Consider the following 24,732-nt stretch of genomic DNA (forward strand, 5'->3'; position numbering starts at 1 on the left):
TACTGTTTTTTGTAGCAGAACTACAAGTCCCAGCAAGCCTCCCCCGCAAGCTGGTACTTGGAGAACCACAAGTACCAGCATGCAGGGGGGAAACAGGCCCGCTGGTACCTGTAGTTCTACTACAAAAAAATACCCAAATTAAAAACAATACGCAGACACCGTGACAGTACAACTTTATTACATACATGCACACCAACATACATACATACTTACCAATGTTGACACGAAGAGTCAGTTTAAAGGTTTGGAGACTAGAGGAGAGTCTTATTGTGCGTGGGAGTGCATTCCACAGAGTGAGTGAAGCCCGGGTAAAGTCCTGTAATTTTGAGTGGGAACAGGTAATACATGTGGATGAGAGATGCACATCTTGAGCAGAGCGGAGAGGTCTGGTAGGGAGATATTTTGAGATGAGTGAGGAGATGTATGATGGTGCAGTTTGGTTAATAGCCTTGTATGTAAGTAAAAGTATTTTATATTTGACACGGAAGAACACCGGTAACCAATGGAGGGACTGACAGAGTGGATCAGCAGATGAAGAACGTCTGGCGAGGAAGATTAGCCTTGCAGCTGCATTTAAAATGGATTGAAGTGGTGAGAGCCTATGTTTGGGAAGACCAGTAAGGAGACTATTACAATAATCAATGCCGGAGATGATGAGTGCATGGATTAGAGTTTTTGCAGTGTCTTGTGTAAGATAAGGGCGTATTTTGGATATGTTTTTAAGGTGCATGTAACATGATTTAGAGACAGATTGAATGTGTGGAACAAAGGACAGTTCAGAGTCAAGGGTGACACCTAGGCAACGAGCTTGTGGGGTAAGGTGGATAGTTGCATTGTCAACAGTTATGGAGATATCAGGTTGGTAACTACTCTTAGCTGGTGGGAAAATAATTAACTCTATTTTGGAAATATTGAGTTTGAGGTGGTGAGATGACATCCGAGATGAAATGGCAGACAGGCATCCAGTGACACGAGCCAATACAGATGGTGACAAATCTGGGGAGGATAGGTAGATTTGAGTATCATCAGCGTAAAAATGATACTGAAATCCGATGGAGCTGATTAGTTTACCAAGAGAGGAGGTATAGATTGAGAAAAGCAGAGGACCTAAGACTGAGCCTTGCGGTACTCCAACTAATAGAGGTAGAGAAGAGGAGGTAGAATCAGAAAAGTGAACACTGAAAAAGCGATTAGATAGGTAGGATGAGAACCAAGTAAGGGCTGTGTCCTGAAGACCTAGGGATTGTAGTGTTTGTATGAGAAGAGAGTGGTCAACAGTGTCAAAAGCAGCAGAGAGATCTAGAAGAATAAGTAGTGTGTAATGGCCTTTTGATCTAGCAGTGACTAGATCATTCACTACTTTGGTCAGTGCCGTCTCTGTGGAGTGTTGGGCACGAAAGCCTGACTGAAGTGGGTCCAATAAGTTGTGGGAGTTAAGAAAGTGTGTAAGGCGAGTGTAGGCAAGTCTCTCAAGTAGCTTGGAGGGACTGGGTAGCTGAGAAATGGGACAGTAGTTAAGAGAGTGTGTTTGGGTCAGAGTTGTGTTTTTTTAGAATGGGAGTAATCACTGCATGTTTAAACAGAGAGGGAAAGATACCAGTAGAGAGAGAGAGAGAGATTACAGATTTTAGTTAAGGTTGGGATAAGCACAGGAGACAAAGTTTTACTGACCTGTGAGGGTATAGGATCAAGAGGAGAGGTAGTAGAGTAGGAGGATGAAAAGAGTGTTGATACTTTATCTTCACTTGTGGGATCAAATGAAGAGAAAGTGCCAGAGGGTTCAGGTAGGGAATTGAGCAGGTCACTGGCTGAGTTAGAGCATACCATTTCATCTCGGATTTTATCAAGCTTATCCTTGAAGTAGGAAGCAAGTTCTTGTGCACTGATAGTAGCTAGTGGGGGAGGTGAGGGAGGGTAAAGAAGTGATTTAAATGTATTAAAAAGTCGCTTGGGGTTGGTGGCATTATCTCTCTGGCTAGTGGAGCCCGGTGCTGGTGTTAAAAATACGGGGGACCCCTACGTCTTTTGTCCCCCGTATTTTTGGCACCAGGACCGGACGCAGAGCCCGGTGTTGGTTGTTAAAATACGAGGGAACCCCTGTCATTTTTCCCCCCCGTATTTTTACAACCAGGACTGGCTCAAAGAGCCTGAGGCTGGTTATGCTTAGGAGGGGGGACCCCACGCATTTTTTTTCTGGATTTATTGAACACTTTTGTGCCGTCCATGAAGTCAAATCCAGGCCGCCCACTATTCGTCAATTGGTCCGTTTTTCGACAGCGGGACTGTCGAATCCGTTATTTATTGAATATGTCGAATTCGGGTCCCGGCGGGAGGGTTTCGCCTGTCGAATTGTGTCGAATCCAAAAATGCTTGAATTCCAGATGGAATTCGACCGCAATTGCATATACCCCATAGAGTTTCCAAATTCTGAGATAATAGTGAGATGAAACCTGTGTTCAGGCCTGCAGTATAATACAGACTAACGAGAGAGAAAAATCTTTAACTTCAAAAGGCTCAGTTACAAAAGTGAAGCCTGTAAAGCCAACCAAGGGGTAAATTTACTAAAATGTGAGTTCTATTTAAGATGGGATGTTGCCCATGGCAACCAATCAGATTCTACTTGTCATTTATCTAGCACCTTCTAGAAGATAATACCTGGAATCTGATTGGTTGCTTTGCTATGGGCAACATGCCATCTTAAATAGAACTCCCATCTTAGTAAATTTACCCCAAAGAAAGGATTTTATGTTGAAATGGACCTGCTCCTAGTGTAAGAAACAAAAACAAAAAAAGTCTTTCCTGTGGAAAAGATTTGGGCTGTCCACGGCATCGCAGCTATGCTGTTGTGCATTAATTATAACTTACATAAGTTCTGTCTGACATAATGCAACTGGATGACCAGCTAGGAAGGACTGAGTTCCCAAGAGGGCCAGAAAAATGGCTTGAAACTTGAGCACATCAACGGGCATAGCCATCAGACACAGTGATCAGAGATCCTGCGATGAAAATGTGGCATACTAGCCTCGGAAGCTCGCGACTGTTGTCACAATTACCTATTTCGCAGTAACCAAGGATCGTACCTGAAGCAAACCAACCACTACTGACAACTGCTGTCAGGCAGAATGGGAAAATAGATACAAGAGAAATGATGAGAAACCCTCCCAATTGTGGGGAACTACCCACTAGAACTCCCGAGAGTAAAACCTGGCCTACTGAAAGGTGGGGACCATCGTTCTCAACAATGTCTTGCACATGATCAACAGACAAGGCCTTTACAGTACTGCTGTAACCACGGTCTATAGAATCCATGCTTTGTACTCCACAAGAAAACTCGCTATAGTGATGAGTCAGACTACCCAAAGAGCTGAACTCATTGACAAGGTATCAGTTGAGATATGATTCAGTAGAATTAGAATTGTGCAATCTAGATGGTTGTGAAACTGTGCAGGTGACATGTTGCACAGAAACAAGTTTATCACAGAAAGGAGAATTTATTCCAAATTAACTCCCCTCCACCAGGTGTTCGTGGTGTGAATAGTTAAGTATGGCCAGAATAAGCTGGTCGGCTTCCATATGAGGAAAATATGAAGTAGCACCCTAGATTCCATATCAGCTGTGGCACTGGAGCAATAACCATTCGAGAGGGGTAGTGGAGGACCCCTTGGGTTGAAGGTGTAACCATTGCTAATGATGACCATAGTCCGGGCACCTGAAGACAACTTCAGGCATCCGGACTAGAGTCACTGTCAGAGCAACAGTGCAACCAAATTGGGTAGAACAATAGAGAAAGAGACCACAGCAAGCACTATGTTCCTGTGGAGCCCTGGCCCCCTAGTGCTGGGTGATCGTAGAATAAAAACTGCCCCTACAAGTTAAATGTTTGTGAAGAACTGGCCTGCAGTAGACTGGCCTCCTGTGGACAATCTACCTGAAAGGGAGAAATGAAAACATGGAAATGCAGACCCCACTGATAGGGTAGCAATCATAAGAAAAATGAGGAGCCCACCAGTTGGAAAAATAGAATCCAATTCTGGCTGAAAAAGAACATCCCCACTGCATGGAAGGCATGCTAAAGAACACATTATCCACATGCCAATCGCAGATCCAAGAGCTGAAACTGGAAACTACCTACTGTAAGCCTGTTTGCACAGCCTCACTCATATTTCAAGCCAGTCAGGAAATGTAGTAGGAAAGCTTTTTAAGCATTTTAAGTTTTAATAGCTGTAAACCACCCATGTAAGGCGAGGAAAGGTCAGATCGCAACCTTAGACTTCAGACAACTCTCCAAGGAATAGCTAGTGGATCCCTAAAGGACACTGAATCCTGAACAGGAAAGGTTTAGCCAAACTTGCAAATGCATAACCACCATGGGAGCTAGTCTCACTTGGACACATAATACTTTGGAAGCATAATGTTCGAGGAATAGAGAACCGGTTGTCCGGCACCATCCAGTTTGCCCTGATGAGAATGGAGAGATCAGAATAATGAAAAGTAACAACTTTCCGGCGCTGATTGAATGGACCAATAGCCATCCACTTGGGGTTCTATGTTCTGTGAGTGGAATTCTGCAGCAATGAGGTCTGTCATGTCCTGAGAAAATGTTGTTTGATGGAGGTTAGAAAAAATATCATACCTAACACTGAGGATGCTATGCCTTGGGAACCCTTGATACCATGTCCTAGTAAGGAATAAAATATTAGGAACAGGATCATGGTAAGGTAACTGGTCCTATATACTAATGGGATCTGAACCTGTGTACTTTGTAAGTTATAGTACCCCCTCCCCCCCCCCCAAAAAAAAAGGTATGGCACAAACATACAAACTCCACACACTCAGGGTTGTTTTGGGAACCAAACCCACGACCTCACTGCCATAAGGCAGCAATGGCAATCAACCAACACTCTCTGTACTGGTCTCAGCCAGCAGCACCTCCCCCCTTCCCCCACCATCACCACCACCACCCACCCCCCAGCTGTGGCCAGCACTCAGCAAGCTGGTCCTCTCTAGAGACAGCTCCCTGCAGCCACTACACTAAAACTGTGTGCTGCTGGGGTTGCAGGGGGAAGAGATTTTTTTTTTAAAGTTATAGTTACTTTAGGTGCCAAGTCTAATCCCAATCTGCAGTCCCATAAACCAGTGTTCCCCAGCCTTGCAGAAAGAGAACACATCCCTAAGAAATTTTATTTTAGATGATTATTTGAAATAATTCCTGCAATGTAAATTAATTTACAGTTTGTATCCAATAATTTTCTTGTAACATTATGGGCGGGATGTAATGCGGACAAAGAAGTTTTTCTTAAAGGGGCAACGACTTACAAAGCAAAACAATGCCTTGTAAGTGATTGCTCTTTAAAAAAACCTCCAAGTTCGGCCAGCTTCCCGCACGGCCAGTCAATTTAGACTTAAGATTAAATCTGACTTGGATCTTAGTGAAAGAGTAGAGAAGTTGCCCATAGCAATCAATCAGCTTTGAAGAAGCATCTATCCAGTACATTTTATAAAATGAGAGGAAGTAGATGATTGGTTGATATGGGAAACCTCTTCACTGGTCCACTTCTCCACCCTTTCACTGATACATCAGCCCCTTATTCACAGTATACTAACATATGACTGTTTCCCTTCCTTCTCCTGATTATTGTAGATATTAAGGAGCCAGTAGAGGGAGGTGACATTCTGATAAATATTGGACGCAGCGACAACACCTGTTTAAAATGCCCGTGGCCCAAATCTGCAGATGGGACCGTCCCTGTGCCATACACCTTATCCTCTGTTTATAGTGAGTTTCCTCTTCTTTATGTTATATTATTATACTCAAGGACATCTATATTTCAGTGTATTATAATAAATATGTAATTTTACTTCTGCACAGCTGCCAATCAGGTCAGTCTGTTCCAAACTTCTATGCAGGAGATGGAAACATTGACATGTGTCATCTTTATACCTCGGACAACAGAGAAGAGTTTCCTCAACATTGTCTCATCAGAGGGGTATGTTCTTCATAATCGGGGGCTTGTTGGACTAAATTACATACAGTATGCTGTATGTGTGTATATGTGTGGAAACACAATACTGCAAATGTGTTGCACTGTATTCAATATAGACAGCAAATTAAATTCTACTTATTCTGTTATTAAAAATGTACAAACCTCCCTATAGATATTATTGGATACCATTTTATTTTAAGTAATTCTATATTGTTATTCATAACATTTCTGTACCTTTGATTATTTTTTTGCTATAACAAGTGTGTTGTTAATATTGGCATACCTTCCTCTCTGCTTCCAGCTGTGCATCATATGTGGGACGAACAGGTGGAGGTCAGACGGTTGCAGTAGATACTGCTGGTTGTATGTCCAGAGGAATTATACAACATGAGATAGATCATGCCCTGGGATTTTACCATGAACATACAAGGATTGACCGTGATGACTATGTCACGATCATGCAACAGTATATATCACCAGGTACATACACAGATATACATTATTTGTTACTTAGAGAAACTATTGTCTTTACACTCAAATGCGAGATGTAGTAATCAAAGACTTCCTGTTACAGGAAATAAGGTCAATTTTGCCATAAAAAACACTGATGATGGGGGTCTACCGTATGATTATGGGTCAGTGATGCATTATGACAAGTAAGTTGTTGCCTTTTGCCATACACAATGTTACTGATAGGTGATGATGCTAGAAAGTGATTAGAACACATTGGGGTATATTTACTAAGGTCCCGATTTTGACCGAGATGCCGTTTTTTCTTCAAAGTGTCATCTCGGTAATTTACTAAGCAAAAATCACGGCAGTGATGAGGGCATTCGTAATATTTTGGAAGTCCTAGGAAAAAAACACGAATCAATACACCATCGGTCAAATACGCCTGCAATTTGGTAGAAATCGGGAATTTACTAAAAAGTGCAAATCACAAACACTGCCGACAATAGCCAAACACTGCCGTGATGAAATACAAATCGTGAAAAAGTGCTAAAAAAAAACAGACCTGCTTTTTTATCCCGTGTTTGTACAGGCATGCACGGATCCATGAGATCCGTGCATGTTTTTCAGTGGGAAGGGGTGGGAAATGTTTTAATTTTTTTTTTTTTAAATGCGTGGGGTCCCCCCTCCTAAACCAAACCAGCCTCGGGCTCTTTGAGCCGGCCCTGGTTGCAAAAATATGGGGGAAAAATTGACAGGGGTTCCCCCATATTTAAACAACCAGCACCGGGCTCTGCGCCTGGTCCTGGTTCCAAAAATACGGGGGACAAAAAGCGTAGGGGTCCCCCGTATTTTTGAAACCAGCACCGGGCTCCACTAGCTGGACAGATAATGCCACAGCCGGGGGTCACTTTTATACAGCGCCCTGCGGCCGTGGCATTAAATACCCAACTAGTCACCCCTGGCCGGGGTACCCTGGAGGAGTGGGAACCCCTTCAATCAAGGGGTCCCCCCCTCCAGCCACCCAAGGGCCAGGGGTGAAGCCCGAGGCTGTCCCCCCCATCCAATGGGCTGCGGATGGGGGGCTGATAGCCTTTGTTGAAAGTTATGAATATTGTTTTTAGTAGCAGTACTACAAGTCCCAGCAAGCCTCCCCCGCAAGCTGGTACTTGGAGAACCACAAGTACCAGCATGCGGCGGAAAACCGGGCCCGCTGGTACCTGTAGTACTACTACTAAAAAAATACCCCAATAAAGACATTACACACACACCTTGAAAGTATAACTTTAATGCATACATACACACCACCATATGCACATACTTACCTTATGTTCACACGAGGGTCGGTCCTCTTCTCCATGTAGAATCCATGGTGTACCTGTTGAAAAAATTCTACTCACCAAATCCAGTGTAGAGGGCTCCTCGGGTAATCCATTTGTAATCCACGTACTTGTAAAAATAAAAAAACGGACACCCGACCACGAACTGAAAGGGGCCCCATGTTTTCACATGGGACCCCTTTCCCCGAATGCCAGAAACCCCCTCTGACTTATGTCTAAGAGGGTTTCTTCAGCCAATCAGGGAGCGCCACGTTGTGGCACCCTCCTGATCGGCTGTGTGCTCCTGTACTGTCTGACAGGCGGCACACGGCAGTGTTACAATGTAGCGCCTATGAGCTCCATTGTAACCAATGGTGGGAACTTTGTGGTCAGCGGTGAGGTCACTTTCGGTCAACCGCTGACCACAAAGTTCCCACCATTGGTTACAATGGAGCGCATAGGCGCTACATTGTAACACTGCCGTGTGCCGCCTGTCAGACAGTACAGGAGCACACAGCCGATCAGGAAGATGCCACAACGTGGCTCTCCCTGATTGGCTGAGGAAACCCTCTTAGACATAAGTCAGAGGGGGTTTCTGGCATTCGGGGAAAGGGGTCCCATGTGAAAACATGGGGCCCCTTTCAGTTCGTGGTCGGGTGTCCGTTTTTTTATTTTTACAAGTACGTGGATTACAAATGGATTACCCGAGGAGCCCTCTACACTGGATTTGGTGAGTAGAATTTTTTCAACAGGTACACCATGGATTCTACATGGAGAAGAGGACCGACCCTCGTGTGAACATAAGGTAAGTATGTGTATATGGTGGTGTGTATGTATGCATTAAAGTTATACTTTCAAGGTGTGTGTGTGTAATGTCTTTATTGGGGTATTTTTTTAGTAGTAGTACTACAGGTACCAGCGGGCCCGGTTTTCCGCCGCATGCTGGTACTTGTGGTTCTACACGTACCAGCTTGCGGGGGAGGCTTGCTGGGACTTGTAGTACTGCTACTAAAAACAATATTCATAACTTTCAACAAAGGCTATCAGCCCCCCATCCGCAGCCCATTGGATGGGGGGGACAGCCTCGGGCTTCACCCCTGGCCCTTGGGTGGCTGGAGGGGGGGACCCCTTGATTGAAGGGGTTCCCACTCCTCCAGGGTACCCCCCGCCAGGGGTGACTAGTTGGGTATTTAATGCCACGGCCGCAGGGCGCTGTATAAAAGTGACCCCCGGCTGTGGCATTATCTGTCCAGCTAGTGGAGCCCGCTGCTGGTTTCAAAAATACGGGGGACCCCTACGCTTTTTGTCCCCCGTATTTTTGGAACCAGGACCAGGCGCAGAGCCCGGTGCTGGTTGCTTAAATATGGGGGAACCCCTGTCAATTTTTTTCCCATATTTTTGCAACCAGGACCGGCTCAAAGAGCCCGAGGCTGGTTTGGCTTAGGAGGGGGGACCCCACGCAATTTTTTTTTTAAGTTTAAACATTTTTTTTTTTTAACAAGGTGCACAATGAAGCCCAGCACGGATCTCTCAGATCCGGCCGAGATTCATTGTATTAAAGTCGGCAGTGTTTTACAAGTCACTCACGTAAAACACTGCCTAAAAAAATGAATGACATCGACATCGGAAAAACCGAAAATGCAGAATACGGCAGCTTAGTAAATTAGTCGTAATCAATTCAAAAAGTTGCATATTTACACTTTCGATGTCATTCGTGATTGAACTTTGACCTCAAACGGAAAATTACGATTCTTAGTAAATTTACCCCAGATATGTCAGAATGGTGCATTGCAGTGGCGTCAGAAGGTGGGTGCGGGGGGTGCGGCCCACACCCAGGTGTCCCCCTCGGAAGGGGTGACACCAAAGTGCCAGCTCTTCTGTAGAGACAGGAGCCGAGTGCTGCAGTGAGATAAACTCCTGCAGCACTCGGCTCCTGCCACAGATAAGAGCCAGCACTGCATGCTGAGCAGTCTCTGGGGGCAGCCAGCATCTTCGGAGATAGCTGGGCATGTCCCTGGAGTGAAGGGGACAAAGATCTGCCAAGCCACGCCCCCTTTTGAATAGGCCATGCCCCCTTTTTGGAACCCCGCGGCGCCCTCGCGCGGGGGGGGGGGGTTTGATAATACAGAGTGCGCACCGGGTGTCACCACACCCGGTGACGCCTCTGGTGCATTGTATAATGTATATGTCTGGATTGTACTGATGACCACTTCATGCTGCCATGTCTTTTGTCTGTGTGACAGGTATTCATTCTCTAATACTTCTAAGCAACCCACCATTGTACCTCATCCTGACCCAAATGTGCCCATTGGACAAAGGACTGGACTGAGTATCTTGGATGTTGCTAAAATTAACCATCTTTATCAGTGTAGTAAGTATTGATAGTAATATATAGGCTGATTATGAGTTACATACAAGTAAAGTTGGCTGGATCGTGCAAAGAAAGATAGATAATCTGCTCATGAGGCAAAATTAGGAATACTGTATATAGGACACAGCACTGCTTCCCATACAAATACTCCTGGATACATCATATTTTATTATTGTGAGTGGTGCATGCTGGAAAAAAACATAAATAAATTGGAAAGAGAAAAGGGAAATAATTCTGTATTGAGGCAATGATGCAGTAGTTTGAATTAAACATCACTTATTACAAATATAATATATAAATTAAATATTAGCACTGTGAAAATTTAATTTTTGTGGCTTTTATTCAATTGACCTATAATGTGCTTCCTGTATAAATTTCTTGGCATAATATAATAGTTGCTAATAAATGGTCTGAGTTGTTAGTCTATATAATTGTATTGCTGTACAGTTCCTATGGTACTTCATATTACACTCCACCTCTCACATACTCTGTAGAGTGACAGTAGCACTGAGGTTGATACAAGCCATACTGTACATGCTGTAATAATTGTTGCTACAAAGTTTAGTAATGTGTTAGTGTTGCAATGTCAGCCAATATGCACAGTCCTGGCAGGTATCCAATTATGTGCTTAGATACCAGACACTGTCCCTCATTCCGAGTTGTTCACTCGCTAGCTGCTTTTAGCAGCTTTGCACACGCTAAGCCGCCGCCTACTGGGAGTGAATCTTAGCTTTGCAGAATTGCGAACGAAAGATTCGCAGAATTGCGAATAGAAATTTCTTTGCAGTTTCTGAGTAGCTCGGGACTTACTCTGCCACTGCGATCAGTTCAGTCAGTTTAGTTCCTGGTTTGACATCACAAACACACCCAGCGTTCGCCCAGACACTCCCCCATTTCTCCAGCCACTCCCGCGTTTTTCCCAGAAACGGCAGCGTTTTTCCGCACACACCCATAAAATGGCCAGTTTCCGCCCAGAAACACCCACTTCCTGTCAATCACACTCCGATCACCAGAACGAAGAAATTTCTTCGTTAAGCCGTGAGTAAAATACCTAACTTTTTGGCAAATTTACTTGGCGCAAACGCACTGCGAACATTGCGCATGCGCAGTTTGCGACAAATTGCTCCGTTGCGAAAACCACTAACGAGCGAACAACTCGGAATGAGGGCCACCATTCACCACACATAAGGTAGAGAGTTAAAGTTGAGCAGTTGCCCACTGCAACCAATCAGCTTCTGGGTATCGGTTATCTAGCAGTCTACAAAACATAATCTAATTAGTTGCTATGGGCAACTTCTCAACCTTATCTCTTAAAGGCTTGATACATCTTCCCCGCAATCCTAGAGGTCACTGCATGAAAAAATAGAGATGTGCACTGACCCCCATGTTTTTGGTTTTGGATCTGGATTAGTTATTGTGTTTTTGTTTCTGAAAAACCTCTTGTAAGTGTTTTGGGTCAGATTCAGTTATCAGTTTAAAATTAGTAAAAAAATATTGACGAATATTGCTAAAAATCAATAAAAACAGGCAAAATCATGTAATTCTTACAATACAAAGCCTGAAATTTGGTTTTAAAATATGAATTCTAAACCACAGGAAGATCCAAACCAGAACTCGGATCAAATCGGATCTCTTTGGTAGATTTCTATAGAGTGTAAGCTTGCGAGCAGGGCCTTCCTACCTCTATGTCTGTCTGTTTTTACCCAGTTTTATTCTATTACTGTTGTTCCTATTGTACAGCGCAATGGAAGGGTTCACTACGGCTGGCCGGCGGTCGGGCTCCCGGCGACCAGCATCCCGGTGCCGGGAGCCCGACCGCCGGCTTACCGACAGCGTGGCGAGCGCAAATGAGCCCCTTGCGGGCTCGCTGCGCTCGCCACGCTACGGGCACGGTGGCGCGCTACGCGCGCCACACTATTTTATTCTCCCTCTATGGGGGTCGTGGACCCCCACGAGGGAAAATAAGTGTCGGTATGCCGGCTGTCGGGCTCCCGGCGCCGGTATACTGAGCGCCGGGAGCCCGACAGCCGGTATACAGAAGACCACCCCAATGGAATATGCTGCACTATATAAGAAACTGTTAATAAATAAATACTTACAGGGCTTTTTGGTTCAGTTTGGATCCACAAAATTTGGACAAATTCAGATTTCTGGAGAACTGAACATCTCTAGAAAATACTTAATGTTGATATTAGTTTTTCTTGCAGCAGGGGTAGTTCTGGTGTAAGTGGGCACTGATAATGATGTCAGCTATAAAACCAAGCATACAGATAGGGTTGGTGCAGTCACATAGATGGGTACATCTTAGCATCTTACTCTGTGTACACAATGGCCCTCATTCCGAGTTGTTCGCTCTGTAATTTTCTTCGCATCGCAGCGATTTTCCGCTAATTGCGCATGCGCAATGTTCGCACTGCGACTGCGCCAAGTAAATTTGCTATGCAGTTAGGTATTTTACTCACGGCATTACGAGGTTTTTTCTTCGTTCTGGTGATCGTAGTGTGATTGACAGGAAGTGGGTGTTTCTGAGCGGAAACTGGCCGTTTTATGGGTGTGTGTGAAAAAACGCTGCTGTTTCTGGGAAAAACGCGTGAGTGGCTGGAGAAACGGGGGAGTGTCTGGGCGAACGCTGGGTGTGTTTGTGACGTCAAACCAGGAACGAAACTGACTGAACTGATCGCAGTGGCAGAGTAAGTATCGAGCTACTCAGAAACTGCAAAGAAATTTCTATTCGCAATTTAGAGAATCTTTCGTTCGCAATTTTGCTAAGCTAAGATTCACTCCCAGTAGGCGGCGGCTTAGCGTGTGCAATGCTGCTAAAAGCAGCTTGCGAGCGAACAACTCGGAATGAGGGCCAATGTGGGTGTAATTTCAGCCAACTTGTTTTTCGCTCTGCATTTACACTATAGAATCTACATAGTGATATCACTTTACAGCTGTCACATATGCAGTACATCCTAATGATATAATAACTATAAACACTACATCACTTCTATAGTTATTGACATTTATTATTGTTTTCTCTTTTAGACGTTTGTGCTAATTTGCTAAATGATAACAGTGGTATTGTGAGCTCGGCCAACTCTGTCCCAGCCAATCCTAATAATGGAAGCTGTGTTTGGTTGATCAGGACCCCATCTGGGCAGGTACAGTAATGAGTTGGTGAAAATGCAGATAATAGATTACACTATAATCACAATTAATATTTCAGTGACCTTATCAGCAACCAGGCAACAATATACTATTATATTCTGTAATACAATTATCCAGCTTATTACATGCCAGTAATAAACACCATTAAAGACCTCGTTATATAGATGTAGTCCCCACTTGTAGCACCTAATTTGCAGGATGATACTTACCAATATCAGACGAACTCAGAAATATTAAGAGTACAATACTGTATCACAAATATCATTCTCTATAGTGCAACAGTTTTGGTTAGCAATACAACAACCTATTAGAAGAACCTTTCAGAAAATGTTCTAGTAATATATAAAAAATACACAGGAGAAAAATATTCTTTCAGAACTGAGACACTTTATTAATGAAACAATCTGACATACAATATAAATCCCTTTGAAGGTTATTATTACCTGGAATAAGACATTTTCTAAAGGGACAAAACACACACACACACACACACACACACACACACACACACACACACACACAAACACACACAGTGTTACAGTGTTTTTTTTTATTTTCACATTTTTTGTTTTTGTCCTATTCTTTATTCACATTATTGTTCACTTTCCATTTTTTAGTATTTCACAGAAGGCCGTTTATCAGCATTGATAATAAAAGTTACATTTTATAGTCTGATTATTAATAATTGTATTTGTGTGTCATTGTAAGACCAATTATTTTCTCTCTTGAATTTGCGTAAACATATATTATCACCAATATTGTCTGTGGCAGCACCCCCAAACGTGATTACACGTGACGTCATTGATATATGGGGCAATAAGAAGAATATAAGTGTATAATATTTCTATATAGTAGTGCAGTAGTTCTTCCCAATCCCCTTTCCCTTTCATGTGCTTATCCATTTATTATTTAAACATTCTTGATGGCACCTAATCCACGGTTTCTGCCACCGTGATACTTATGTCAGTGTCATCTGCTGATGTAGCTATGTTGATTTACCCTGTACTTGTCCTATATTGTCTTCAACTGTAAGTCACTGTTGTCCTGTTTTGATTGTTCATTTATATACTCTGTAATTTGGCACTGCGGATCCCTTGTGGTGCAATATAAATAAAGGACAGTAATAATAAATTATCTTAAGAAATTTAGACTGATTCATGCTTAGTTAAGGATGGGGAAACTAGAGCATATTTTCTTTTATAAAAATCTACATATCCAGCTATATACTGTGTATATGTGTATCTGTGTGTATGTATATATATATATACATATACAAATATATCATATGTCCAATAAAGAAAAACGGCACTCGGGAGGACAATTATAAAGGTGGAAGAGCAGTGTGTTCAGGATAAACTTTTCAGGGACTAAGCCCATTCGACAGGACACACAGACAGTATATATATATATATATATATATATATATATACACTTCAAAAAATGCCCAGCACTCTGAAAATACTTAGAAAATCCGGGTGCCCTCTGCAAGGCGTTGAGAATACAATAATAAAAAGGCAGCGGCACTCCGTCAATAGGTGAATCAAAGATTTAGTAAATCAAAACATGGCAAACAATGGTCACCGTGACCATTGTTTGCCATGTTTTGATTTACTAAATCTTTGATTCACCTATTGACAGAGTGCCGCTGCCTTTTTATTATTATATATATATATATATATATATATATATATATACTGTATATATATATAAATATATATATATATATAATATATACTGTATATATAATATATATATATATATGCAGTGCTCAAAAAAATAAAGGGAACACTAAAATAACACATCCTAGATCTGAATGAATGAAATATTCTTATTAAATACTTTGTTCTTTACATAGTTGAATGTGCTGACAACAATATCACACAAAAATTATCAATGGAAATCAAATTTATTAACCCATGGAGGTCTGGATTTGGAGTCACACTCAAAATTAAAGTGGAAAAACACACTACAGGCTGATCCAACTTTGATGTAATGTCCTTAAAACAAGTCAAAATGAGGCTCAGTAGTGTGTGTGGCCTCCAAGTGCCTATATGACCTCCCTACAACGCCTGGGCATGCTCCTGATGAGGTGGCGGATGGTCTCCTGAGGGATCTCCTCCCAGACCTGGACTAAAGCATCCGCCAACTCCTGGACAGTCTGTGGTGCAACGTGGCGTTGGTGGATGGAGCGAGACATGATGTCCCAGATGTGCTCAATTGGATTCAGGTCTGGGGAATGGGAGGGCCAGTCCATAGCATCAATGCCTTCATCTTGCAGGAACTGCTGACACACTCCAGCCACAGGAGGTCTAGCATTGTCTTGCATTAGGAGGAACCCAGGGCCAACTGCACCAGCATATGGTCTCACAAGGGGTCTGAGGATCTCATCTCGGTACCTAATGGCAGTCAGGCTACCTCTGGCAAGCACGTGGAGGGCTGTGCGGCGCCCCAAAGAAATGCCACCCCACACCATTACTGACCCACTGCCAAACCGGTCATGCTGGAGGATGTTGCAGGCAGCAAGACGTTCTCCTTGGCGTCTCCAGACTCTGTCACGTCTGTCACATGTGCTCATTGAGTACCTGCTTTCATCTGTGAAGAGCACAGGGCACCAGTGGCGAATTTGCCAATCTTGGTGTTCTCTGGCAAATGCCAAACGTCCTGCACAGTGTTGGGCTGTAAGCACAACCCCCACCTGTGGACGTCGGGCCCTCATACCACCCTTATGGAGTCTGTTCTGATCGTTTGAGTAGACACATGCACATTTGTGGCTTGCTGGAGGTCATTTTGCATGGCTCTGGCAGTGCTCCTCCTGTTCCTCCTTGCACAAAGGTGGAGGTAGCGGTCCTGCTGCTGGGTTGTTGCCCTCCTACGGCCTCCTCCTGATGTACTGGCCTGTCTCCTGGTAGTGCCTCCATGCTCTGGACACTACGCTGACAGACACAGCAAACCTTCTTGCCACAGCTCGCATTGATGTGCCATCCTGGATGAGCTGCACTACCTGAGCCACTTGTGTGGGTTGTAGACTACGTCTCATGCTATCACTAGAGTGAAAGCACCACCAGCTTTCAAAAGTGACCAAAACATCAGCCAGAAAGCATAGGAGCTGAGAAGTGGTCTGTGGTCACCACCTGCAGAACAACTCCTTTATTGGGGGTGTCTTGCTAATTGCCTATAATTTCCACCTGTTGTCTATTCCATTTGCACAACAGCATGTGAAATTGATTGTCAATCAGTGTTGCTTCCTAAGTTGACAGTTTGATTTAACAGAAGTGTGATTGACTTGGAGTTACATTGTGTTGTTTAAGTGTTCCCCTTAATTTTTTGAGCAGTATATATATATATATATATATATATATATATATATACTGTACATATACACACACACACACACACACATATATATATATATATATATATATATATACTGTACATATGCACACACACACACACACACACACACACACACACACACACACACACATATGTATGTGTGTGTGTGTGTGTGTGTATATATATATATATATATATATATATATATACAACTACCAGGCTAACCATGTCCTATTAGTGCTATATAAATAACATTATTGTTATGATGTTAATAATAAATACTAATAATGGATATGCAACTATATTGATGAATAGAATGAATTAATTATTTCCTTGCAGGCTCAACCTCCTGAGTGTTGTATTACATGCAGGACAAGAGTGCAGGAATACTGGGGCATCCTATACAATGTGGGTATATAATGGTATTGTTCAGTTTAATGCCAATTTATAATGCTCAATTTGAAAGTCTCACAATAACCCACTGGATAAAACCCCCTCACATCCCCATGCTGCAGAGTCCATCTTGGCAAAGTATGTAATCTTAGTTACACATTATGGCAGAGGTTCTCAAACATGGTCCTCAAAACACACCAATGGTCCTGGTTTTAGGTATATCCAAGGCCCAGCACAGATAGTAAAAACAATTGGACTGAAGTGCTAGGTCACCCATGGCCAACCGTGTATAAACTTAAAACCTGGACCATTGGGATGCCTTGAGGACCGCATTTGAGAACCTCTGCATTATGGGATTTCTGAAACTAAATGCTCAAATAAATAATTTATTTATTGCCGACTGCCTGATGTAACTTTTGTTTTCTATGTAGGTTAGCCTGAATGGCATTAGCTTTAAGGTCCAGCTCTCACCAAAGTGCACATCTCACTACATGAAGATTTATGATGGTCCCAGTAGGACGTCTCCTGTGTTGAAGGACAAAACCTGTGGGATTGGTGTAATCCCAGTAATCATTGCTTCCACTAACCAAATGCTGATAGAGATTTTCAGTGGCCGCAGTGTTTCAGGGAACAGCTTCAGTGCTACATATACTGTAGCTCAGGTACAGTATTGTACGAAGTTATAGAAATGCTTAATGTTATGGTTTTCCGCTGTCTAGTCTTACGTAGTATTCTACAGAGCTCAGATAATAACTCTGAGCTTTATATTCCTTCAGTGAGTATTACAGCGCCACCTGAGTATTACAGCAGCATACAGTATATGTACAGTATTTTAAAGGGATTTGTACACTGAAGATACAGTACTTGGTAACTTTGTATAGAGAGATCTGATTTCTGCAGCTTGTTGGTAACAGTTTACTGTTCTGCTGTTACATGCATGAGCCTGATTCTGAGTCAGACACAGCTGCATCCATCATGTCTAGGTATTTTGCTGCATTAGTGTCTGTGACTTTGTGCCAATGCTGCTACAAAGCCCTTCCCTGCTATATATCCATGTATCCAAATGTGTAGGCACTGAGACACCCGCTTTCAGCATCTTCAGGCGCGGCAGTTATGTTTCCATACCTCCCAACATGACCCTCTCCAGGGGGAACAGAATGCTCTGCTTCTGGACTTCCCTCGTAATTTATGATTGCCGGCACCTGTTTTGAACAGGTTAACTGATAAAAAAAGGTGTTTCAGCGCAGGTGCTGGCAATCATACAGTAAGAGGGTAGTTCAGGAGCAGAGAATTCTGTCCTTCCTGGAGTGGGTCATCTTGGGAGCAGAGGCGTCACTGCAGTGACACCAGTTGTGGCGCCACACAAAAGGGGTGTGGTTTCATGAGAAGGGGCAGGGCTTCATGGGAGGGGGCTGGGCTTCACGTGCTAACACCCGTTTTTGTCACTCTGGGGGTTCGGGAGATGTGGGCTGCCCCTGGGCAGTACCGTGGCTGCACTGCCAGCTCCTACACAGTGACAGAAGCCGAGTGCTGCTCAGAATCTTACAGTGCAGCATCCGGCTCCTGTCACTGAGCAAGAGCTGGCATTTTGATGTCACCCCCCGCACCCACCTTGTGACGCCACTGGTTGGGTGGTACGTGTTTAGTACGTCTTTAGTCACACCATCAAAACTTGCACCAGCCCTGTGGTAGGTACAGCTTATCTGTCTAAATATGGCCTCCTTTGTATATGATTCTGGGTCTCCATACACAACCATGATACTCCCATAAACGCAACATCTTTGTCTGTTTAGCCACCCCCCTATTACTGCCAAGGAATGCCACATTTATTTTAAATACACTTTGTCTACCTTGCATCCAAATGTGTTCTGCGACTCTGTACATATGTGTTGCTATACTGTGTCCAACATTGCCGCTGCATACATCCCAGAATCAGGCCCTATATACAGTATGTGCATATTTGTATAATCTTTTTGCTATCTAACTTCTATTTATTTCTTTATCCCAACATTATTTAGAGTGCGAACAGTAAGAAGAGCCAATGAGAAATTCCTGCAGTAAGAAAACCCTCTGCTTGTGGGAAGGATCTGATTTCATTACTGAAGCAACACTCCCATTATAATATATTTTCTATAACATATTTTATTCTATCTAGAAATGCTTAAATTAGAATCGTAAAGTAACACAATGTACTGTCTGTATAGTTTACACAATCAAAAGTATTTATCATATAGAATATTGCATTTTTCTTTGTATATGAAGTGTAATAGATTCTGTAGTTTAGTGAACAGTAAGTGCAAGTCCAGTAGAGAATGTATATTTCAATAAAATGTATATATTTCATAATTGGTTGTGAAATTATTTAGAAAATTCATTTATAATATTCTGATACTATCCAGGGATTAATCTAGTGTTGAGCATGGGGCTCAGTGTCTGGTGTTTTTAGGGGTGTAGTATGGTATGCCGACGGCCGGGCTCCCGGCGACCAGCATATCGGCGCCGGGAGGCCGACCGGAGGCATACCGACAGCGTGGCGAGCACAATTGAGCCCCTCGTGGGCTCGCTGCGCTTGCCACGCTGCGGGCACGGTGGCACGCCATTTATTCTCCCGGTATGCCAGGTGTCGGGATTCCGGTGCTGGTATACTGTGTGCCGGGATCCTAACATTCGGCGACCTGAAGACCACCCGTTTTTAGATATACCAGTGGTCTCACTCAAAATACTATTGTCACATTCTTGACATTTGTTGCATATCTATATAATTTGTCATACAGTAGTAAAAGATTGGTCCATTTTGGCTAAAGAAAACATAGACAACCAAACTGAGCACTTTCCCTAGAATTCAGTTTTACAATGGAACAGATGTAACATTCTAGTAATGCAGCTTTCTTGTCTCAAGTCAGGTTTGTCATTTTGCAGAATCAGACTTCTGTTTGTAAAATCCACATTTTGCATAATGTATAATCTGTAAATACCACTGCAATGACAACAGTATTAATTTTACTGTGCTATGTGCTGTGGTTGGAGTATAATAAGGACAATGGGGGTCATTCCGAGTTGATCGCTCGCTAGCAGTTTTTAGCAGCCGTGCAAACGCTATGCCGCCTCCCACTGGGAGTGTATTTTAGCTTAGCAGAAGTGCGAGCGAAAGGATTGCAGAGCGGCGGCAAAGTTTTTTTGTGCAGTTTTAGAGTAACTCAAAACCTACTCAGCGCTTGCGATCACTTCAGACTGTTCAGTTCCTGTTTTGACGTCACGAACACGCCCTGCGTTCGCCCAGCCAAGCCTGCGTTTTTCCTAGCACAACTGCGTTTTCCGAACACTCCCTGGAAACGGACAGTTGACACCCAGAAACGCCCACTTCATGTCAATCACTCTGCGGTCAGCAGTGCGACTGAAAAGCTTCGCTAGACCTTGTGTGAAACTACATTGTTCGTTGCAATAGTACAACGTGCGTGCGCATTGTGCTGCATACGCATGCACAGAAGTGCCATTTTTTTGCTTCATCGCTGCACAGCGAACAAATGCAGCTAGCGAACAACTCGGAATGACCCCCAATGTTCAGACAAGCCAAATTTTAGGGGTTAGTCAATATGGATTGAGTTGACTACTGACTAATGTATTCTCACTGATATTTTCATGATTATCTAATATGAAATTGCCAATGCATCCAACTCGATTTTTGTTAAAATCTACACCGATAACCTATTAGAAATGTAATATTCTAACAGGTCTCCTGAAGTTAAACCCCAAATTACTAAATGCTGAGTTTCAAAATATATTGACTTAAGTTAAATAATCGCCCATATCCCTCTGTAGGTGGTGAAGCCAAAGTCAAGAACAAATATTTGGCAATTTTCATATTGAAACTAATTTGCCCAAACTCTTTCCTCAAGTGGCCGACCTGCAGACATCATAATAAAGGAATTTACTTATGTCATGCTGGCCTATTATTCAGGAAAAGTTACCGGCCCAGATTTTTTTAAAGCTCCTATTACAATCAATTTGTCAACGTCTTAATCCCTCATCTTCATTCTCAATAAAATTCTAAACTGGGACATTTTCCCTACATACTTTCTAAAGACCATGATTGCTCCAATTCAATGGCGCAGGTAGAAAAAATGTCTTAGTGATACTGTGTGCGAGTGCTAAAAAATGGGTGTGGCCACGTGCCACATGGTGTGTACCCAATGAAAATGGAGGTGTGTCAACATGGCACCCCCCCCATTTCTCAACACTCTGAGAATATTCATTTACATTCCATATGCATCTTACCTTTATGGTGGTTTCTCACAATGGAGAACCTCTGAAGAAATATATCCTGCCTGGTCAGACGGCGTCTTCAGTCGGTATTCACTATTCATGTAGGAAATCCCATGGTCCAGAAGATGCCTGTTTGTGTAGAAATATAACCAAAGTCATCGTCATACAACAGAGGTTCAACCAGATTCATCAATGAAGGGGCTGCTGTGTTTAGGGGTACTTTCTCCGGGGCTGCTGTATAATCAGTGTACAGACAGTGTACTATAATACAAATATTGTGAGTGACACTGTAGGTGGTCCCTGCTTTATTGTACATAAGGGGGTCCTCTGCCAATCTAGGAGTATTCTGCACCAGTTAGATAATATACCATTTAAAAAATATATATATATTGTAAAACGGGTACTTGAAATAAGGACTCTCAGACAGGTTTTCCGGTTACAACCACAGAATCTTAACTGGCATCAGACACTGAAGAACAGCATACACAGGTTTGGGCCTGGTCACACAGGTACACACAGAAAATAAGCAAATGAACATAAAAGGTACTAGGACTTCCCGTTCTCAATAGTCACTCTGCTGCTGTGGCTTGCAGCCACACATACCATGCTCTCCTGCACGGCCAATGTCCACAGTCCCTTGTACTATAAACTCAGCTCTGCTCACTGGCCTCTAACAGACATCAGCGCACAGAACTCTGGGTAAATGGAATTTTTAAACCCCTCTCATGCACCTGCTGTCTCTAGGTGAGCTGGAAAACCGGACCTCTGTTTCTCCAGTTGCAGCTGTGAAATTCAGAAAGCCTGGAATTATAAACATATACTACAGGTGCAGAATGTGCAGGCCTTGTTTACTTCTCCCTTGGAGGAACTGATCCCTTCAGAATGTGGGCAATAGTTTTAAGGCTAATCCCCAGTGTACCATACTATTATTTTTCTGTAACACTGCCAGTTGTATGTAAAGTGCCAAACTAGGGGTGCTCTGTACCAATTGTAAAAGCTAAATATATAATTGGAAAAAATGTATATATATATATATATATATATATATATATATATAAAGAACCGGTCAGCAGCACTCCTTGTTTGGAACATATATACTTTGTAAATAGCTGGTGCCCTCCATTTGAAGGAGAAATCCTCAATAATATAGCAATGCACAGCGGGCGGCACTCACGGCTTTAAGAAAAAACACAGGAATCCACCTGAGCGTGTCAACGTTTCAAAGTTTATAATCAAACTTTTTCATCAGGACAAATAACAAGTAAACAGTGACTCACCTATATACCCCCGCAGGTCCGTCCGTGGCGGGCCGCGGCCAGCGTCCCGGCTCAGTAAAATGACGTCATCGCTGGGCGTCCGCCCGCAGCGCATCCCGGAGATTCCAGCTGAGGGCAATCATATGTAATCATTATACTCCGTGGTAAAAACATACAATAAAAAAGATACATAACATGTACACCATACACCAATATATACAACAATACTGTGCACTTATAGCATCATAAAAAGATAGTAGATTTAACCAAAACCCTGCCAACCATAGCAGAGCTAATTAGAGACAAAAATCTGCATACAAGTACCTGTCTTTTGTTGTTAAAAGCTGAAGCCAGGTGGATTTTTCACCTGGACACTTTGTCTCCTAGGGGGCTAAATGAACATTCTGGCCTTTCATGTTTTTTGAAAATATTTTGAAAGGGCTAGTTGGAATATTGACACTTTCTGACTACTGTAGGTTGTGTAATAGATATTATGTATCTGTCCAGCTACCTTATAGTATCTTTTTTACTAAGGGCTGGTGCATTATATTTTATGGCTCCAGATGATGTAATATTAGCATTATAAAATAGATTGTTATCTAATTTATGAGACAGGTACTTGTATGCAGATTTTTGTCTCTAATTAGCTCTGCTATGGTTGGCAGGGTTTTGGTTAAATCTACTATCTTTTTATGATGCTATAAGTGCACAGTATTGTTGTATATATTGGTGTATGGTGTACATGTTATGTATCTTTTTTATTGTATGTTTTTACCACGTAGTATAATGATTACATATGATTGCCCTCAGCTGGAATCTCCGGGACGTGCTGCGGGCGGACGCCCAGCGATGACGTCATTTTACTGAGCCGGGACGCTGGCCGCGGCCCGCCACGGACGGACCTGCGGGGGTATATAGGTGAGTCACTGTTTATTTGTTATTTGTCCTGACGAAAAAGTTTGATTATAAACTTTGAAACGTTGACACGCTCAGGTGGATTCCTGTGTTTCTTCTTAAAGCCGTGAGTGCCGCCCGCTGTGCATTGCTATATATATATATATATATTTAATGCTTAAATCCAGTGTACTATGCTATTTTTTTTTTCTGTGATACTGCCTTTTATGCCTCAGGGTGTAATCTCGGTTCCGGTATGAATGGTCGACCATGTTATGGTCGACAGTCATTAGGTCGACCACTATTGGTCGACATTGACATGGTCGACATGGACACATGGTCGACACATGAAAATGGTCGACACATGAAAGGTCGACATATGAAAAGGTCGACATGAGTTTTTTTTACTTTTTTTGGTGTCGTTTTTTGCGTAAAGTGACTGGGAACCCCAATTAGTGCACCTCATCCCCTCGCATGGCTCACTTCGCTCGCCATGCTTCGGGCATGGTGCCTTCGCTCCGCTACCGCTTCGCTCGGCACACTTTACCGTTCCAATCGTAGTCCATGTGGATCGTAAAGTATGGAAAAGTTTCCCAAAAGAAAAAAAGTTAAAAAACTCATGTCGACCTTTTCATGTGTCGACCTTTCATGTGTCGACCATGTGTCCATGTCGACCATGTCAATGTCGACCAATAGTGGTCGACCTAATGACTGTCGACCATAACATGGTCGACCATGTGAACGGATACCGTAATCTCATACACGTATTGTTCAACACTGTTGGTGAAATTAAACCACAGTTTTCGATCACTATTTGTGACTCATACACATATTGTGTGACACTGTAGGTGAAAGTAAACCATAGTGTTAGATTATTATCTCTGACTCATACACGTATTGTGACACAGTAGGTGGTAAATTTTTTGTAAAATGTTGGTGTGTGCCAACATTTTATGTGTGTGCTGTACTCCGCTTGGTTTGGGTTTGTTGATAGATATGGAGGACAAACAATTAAGAGGAGAGCAGGAATTACATACTAGTTCTGCAGGTGCAGCCACCAGTTGTGATGATACAAGTACATCAACATTATCTACAAAGGCCGATGTCCAAGGGCTCTGGGGGAGTTCAAGGGAAATTGCATAGTCCAAATTGGGCATAGCAAGGATCTCACCATGTGTATGCACCTTAAGCTGTCCTATTTAGTAAATTGTGACTATCTGTACTTTCGATTTTGACTATGTAAAATTTTTACTAAGTGCCAATTTTGACTATACTTTGTAATAGATAGTACACTAGATAGTCAAGATTGACTTGCC

The 24,732-nt window shown here is 42.8% G+C and overlaps 1 protein-coding gene across 1 annotated transcript in view; it reads left to right on the forward strand.

The window, feature by feature from the left end:
* The window catches only part of LOC134981040 (embryonic protein UVS.2-like), a 304,758-nt gene extending 285,450 nt beyond the window's left edge, over nt 1–19,308 (forward strand). Inside the window, exons 5-12 of the mRNA XM_063948167.1 lie at nt 5,642–5,776; nt 5,870–5,987; nt 6,286–6,464; nt 6,559–6,640; nt 9,997–10,124; nt 13,155–13,270; nt 17,435–17,665; nt 19,022–19,308. Of these exons, the coding sequence (XP_063804237.1) occupies nt 5,642–5,776; nt 5,870–5,987; nt 6,286–6,464; nt 6,559–6,640; nt 9,997–10,124; nt 13,155–13,270; nt 17,435–17,665; nt 19,022–19,048 (1,016 nt within the window). The 3' untranslated portion in view covers nt 19,049–19,308. The remainder of the gene's footprint in view (nt 1–5,641; nt 5,777–5,869; nt 5,988–6,285; nt 6,465–6,558; nt 6,641–9,996; nt 10,125–13,154; nt 13,271–17,434; nt 17,666–19,021) is intronic.
* The last annotated feature ends 5,424 nt before the right edge of the window (nt 19,309–24,732 follow it).

The sequence above is a fragment of the Pseudophryne corroboree genome, chromosome 12 (genome assembly GCF_028390025.1).
Source record: "Pseudophryne corroboree isolate aPseCor3 chromosome 12, aPseCor3.hap2, whole genome shotgun sequence".
Classification (NCBI taxonomy): Eukaryota; Metazoa; Chordata; class Amphibia; order Anura; family Myobatrachidae; genus Pseudophryne; species Pseudophryne corroboree.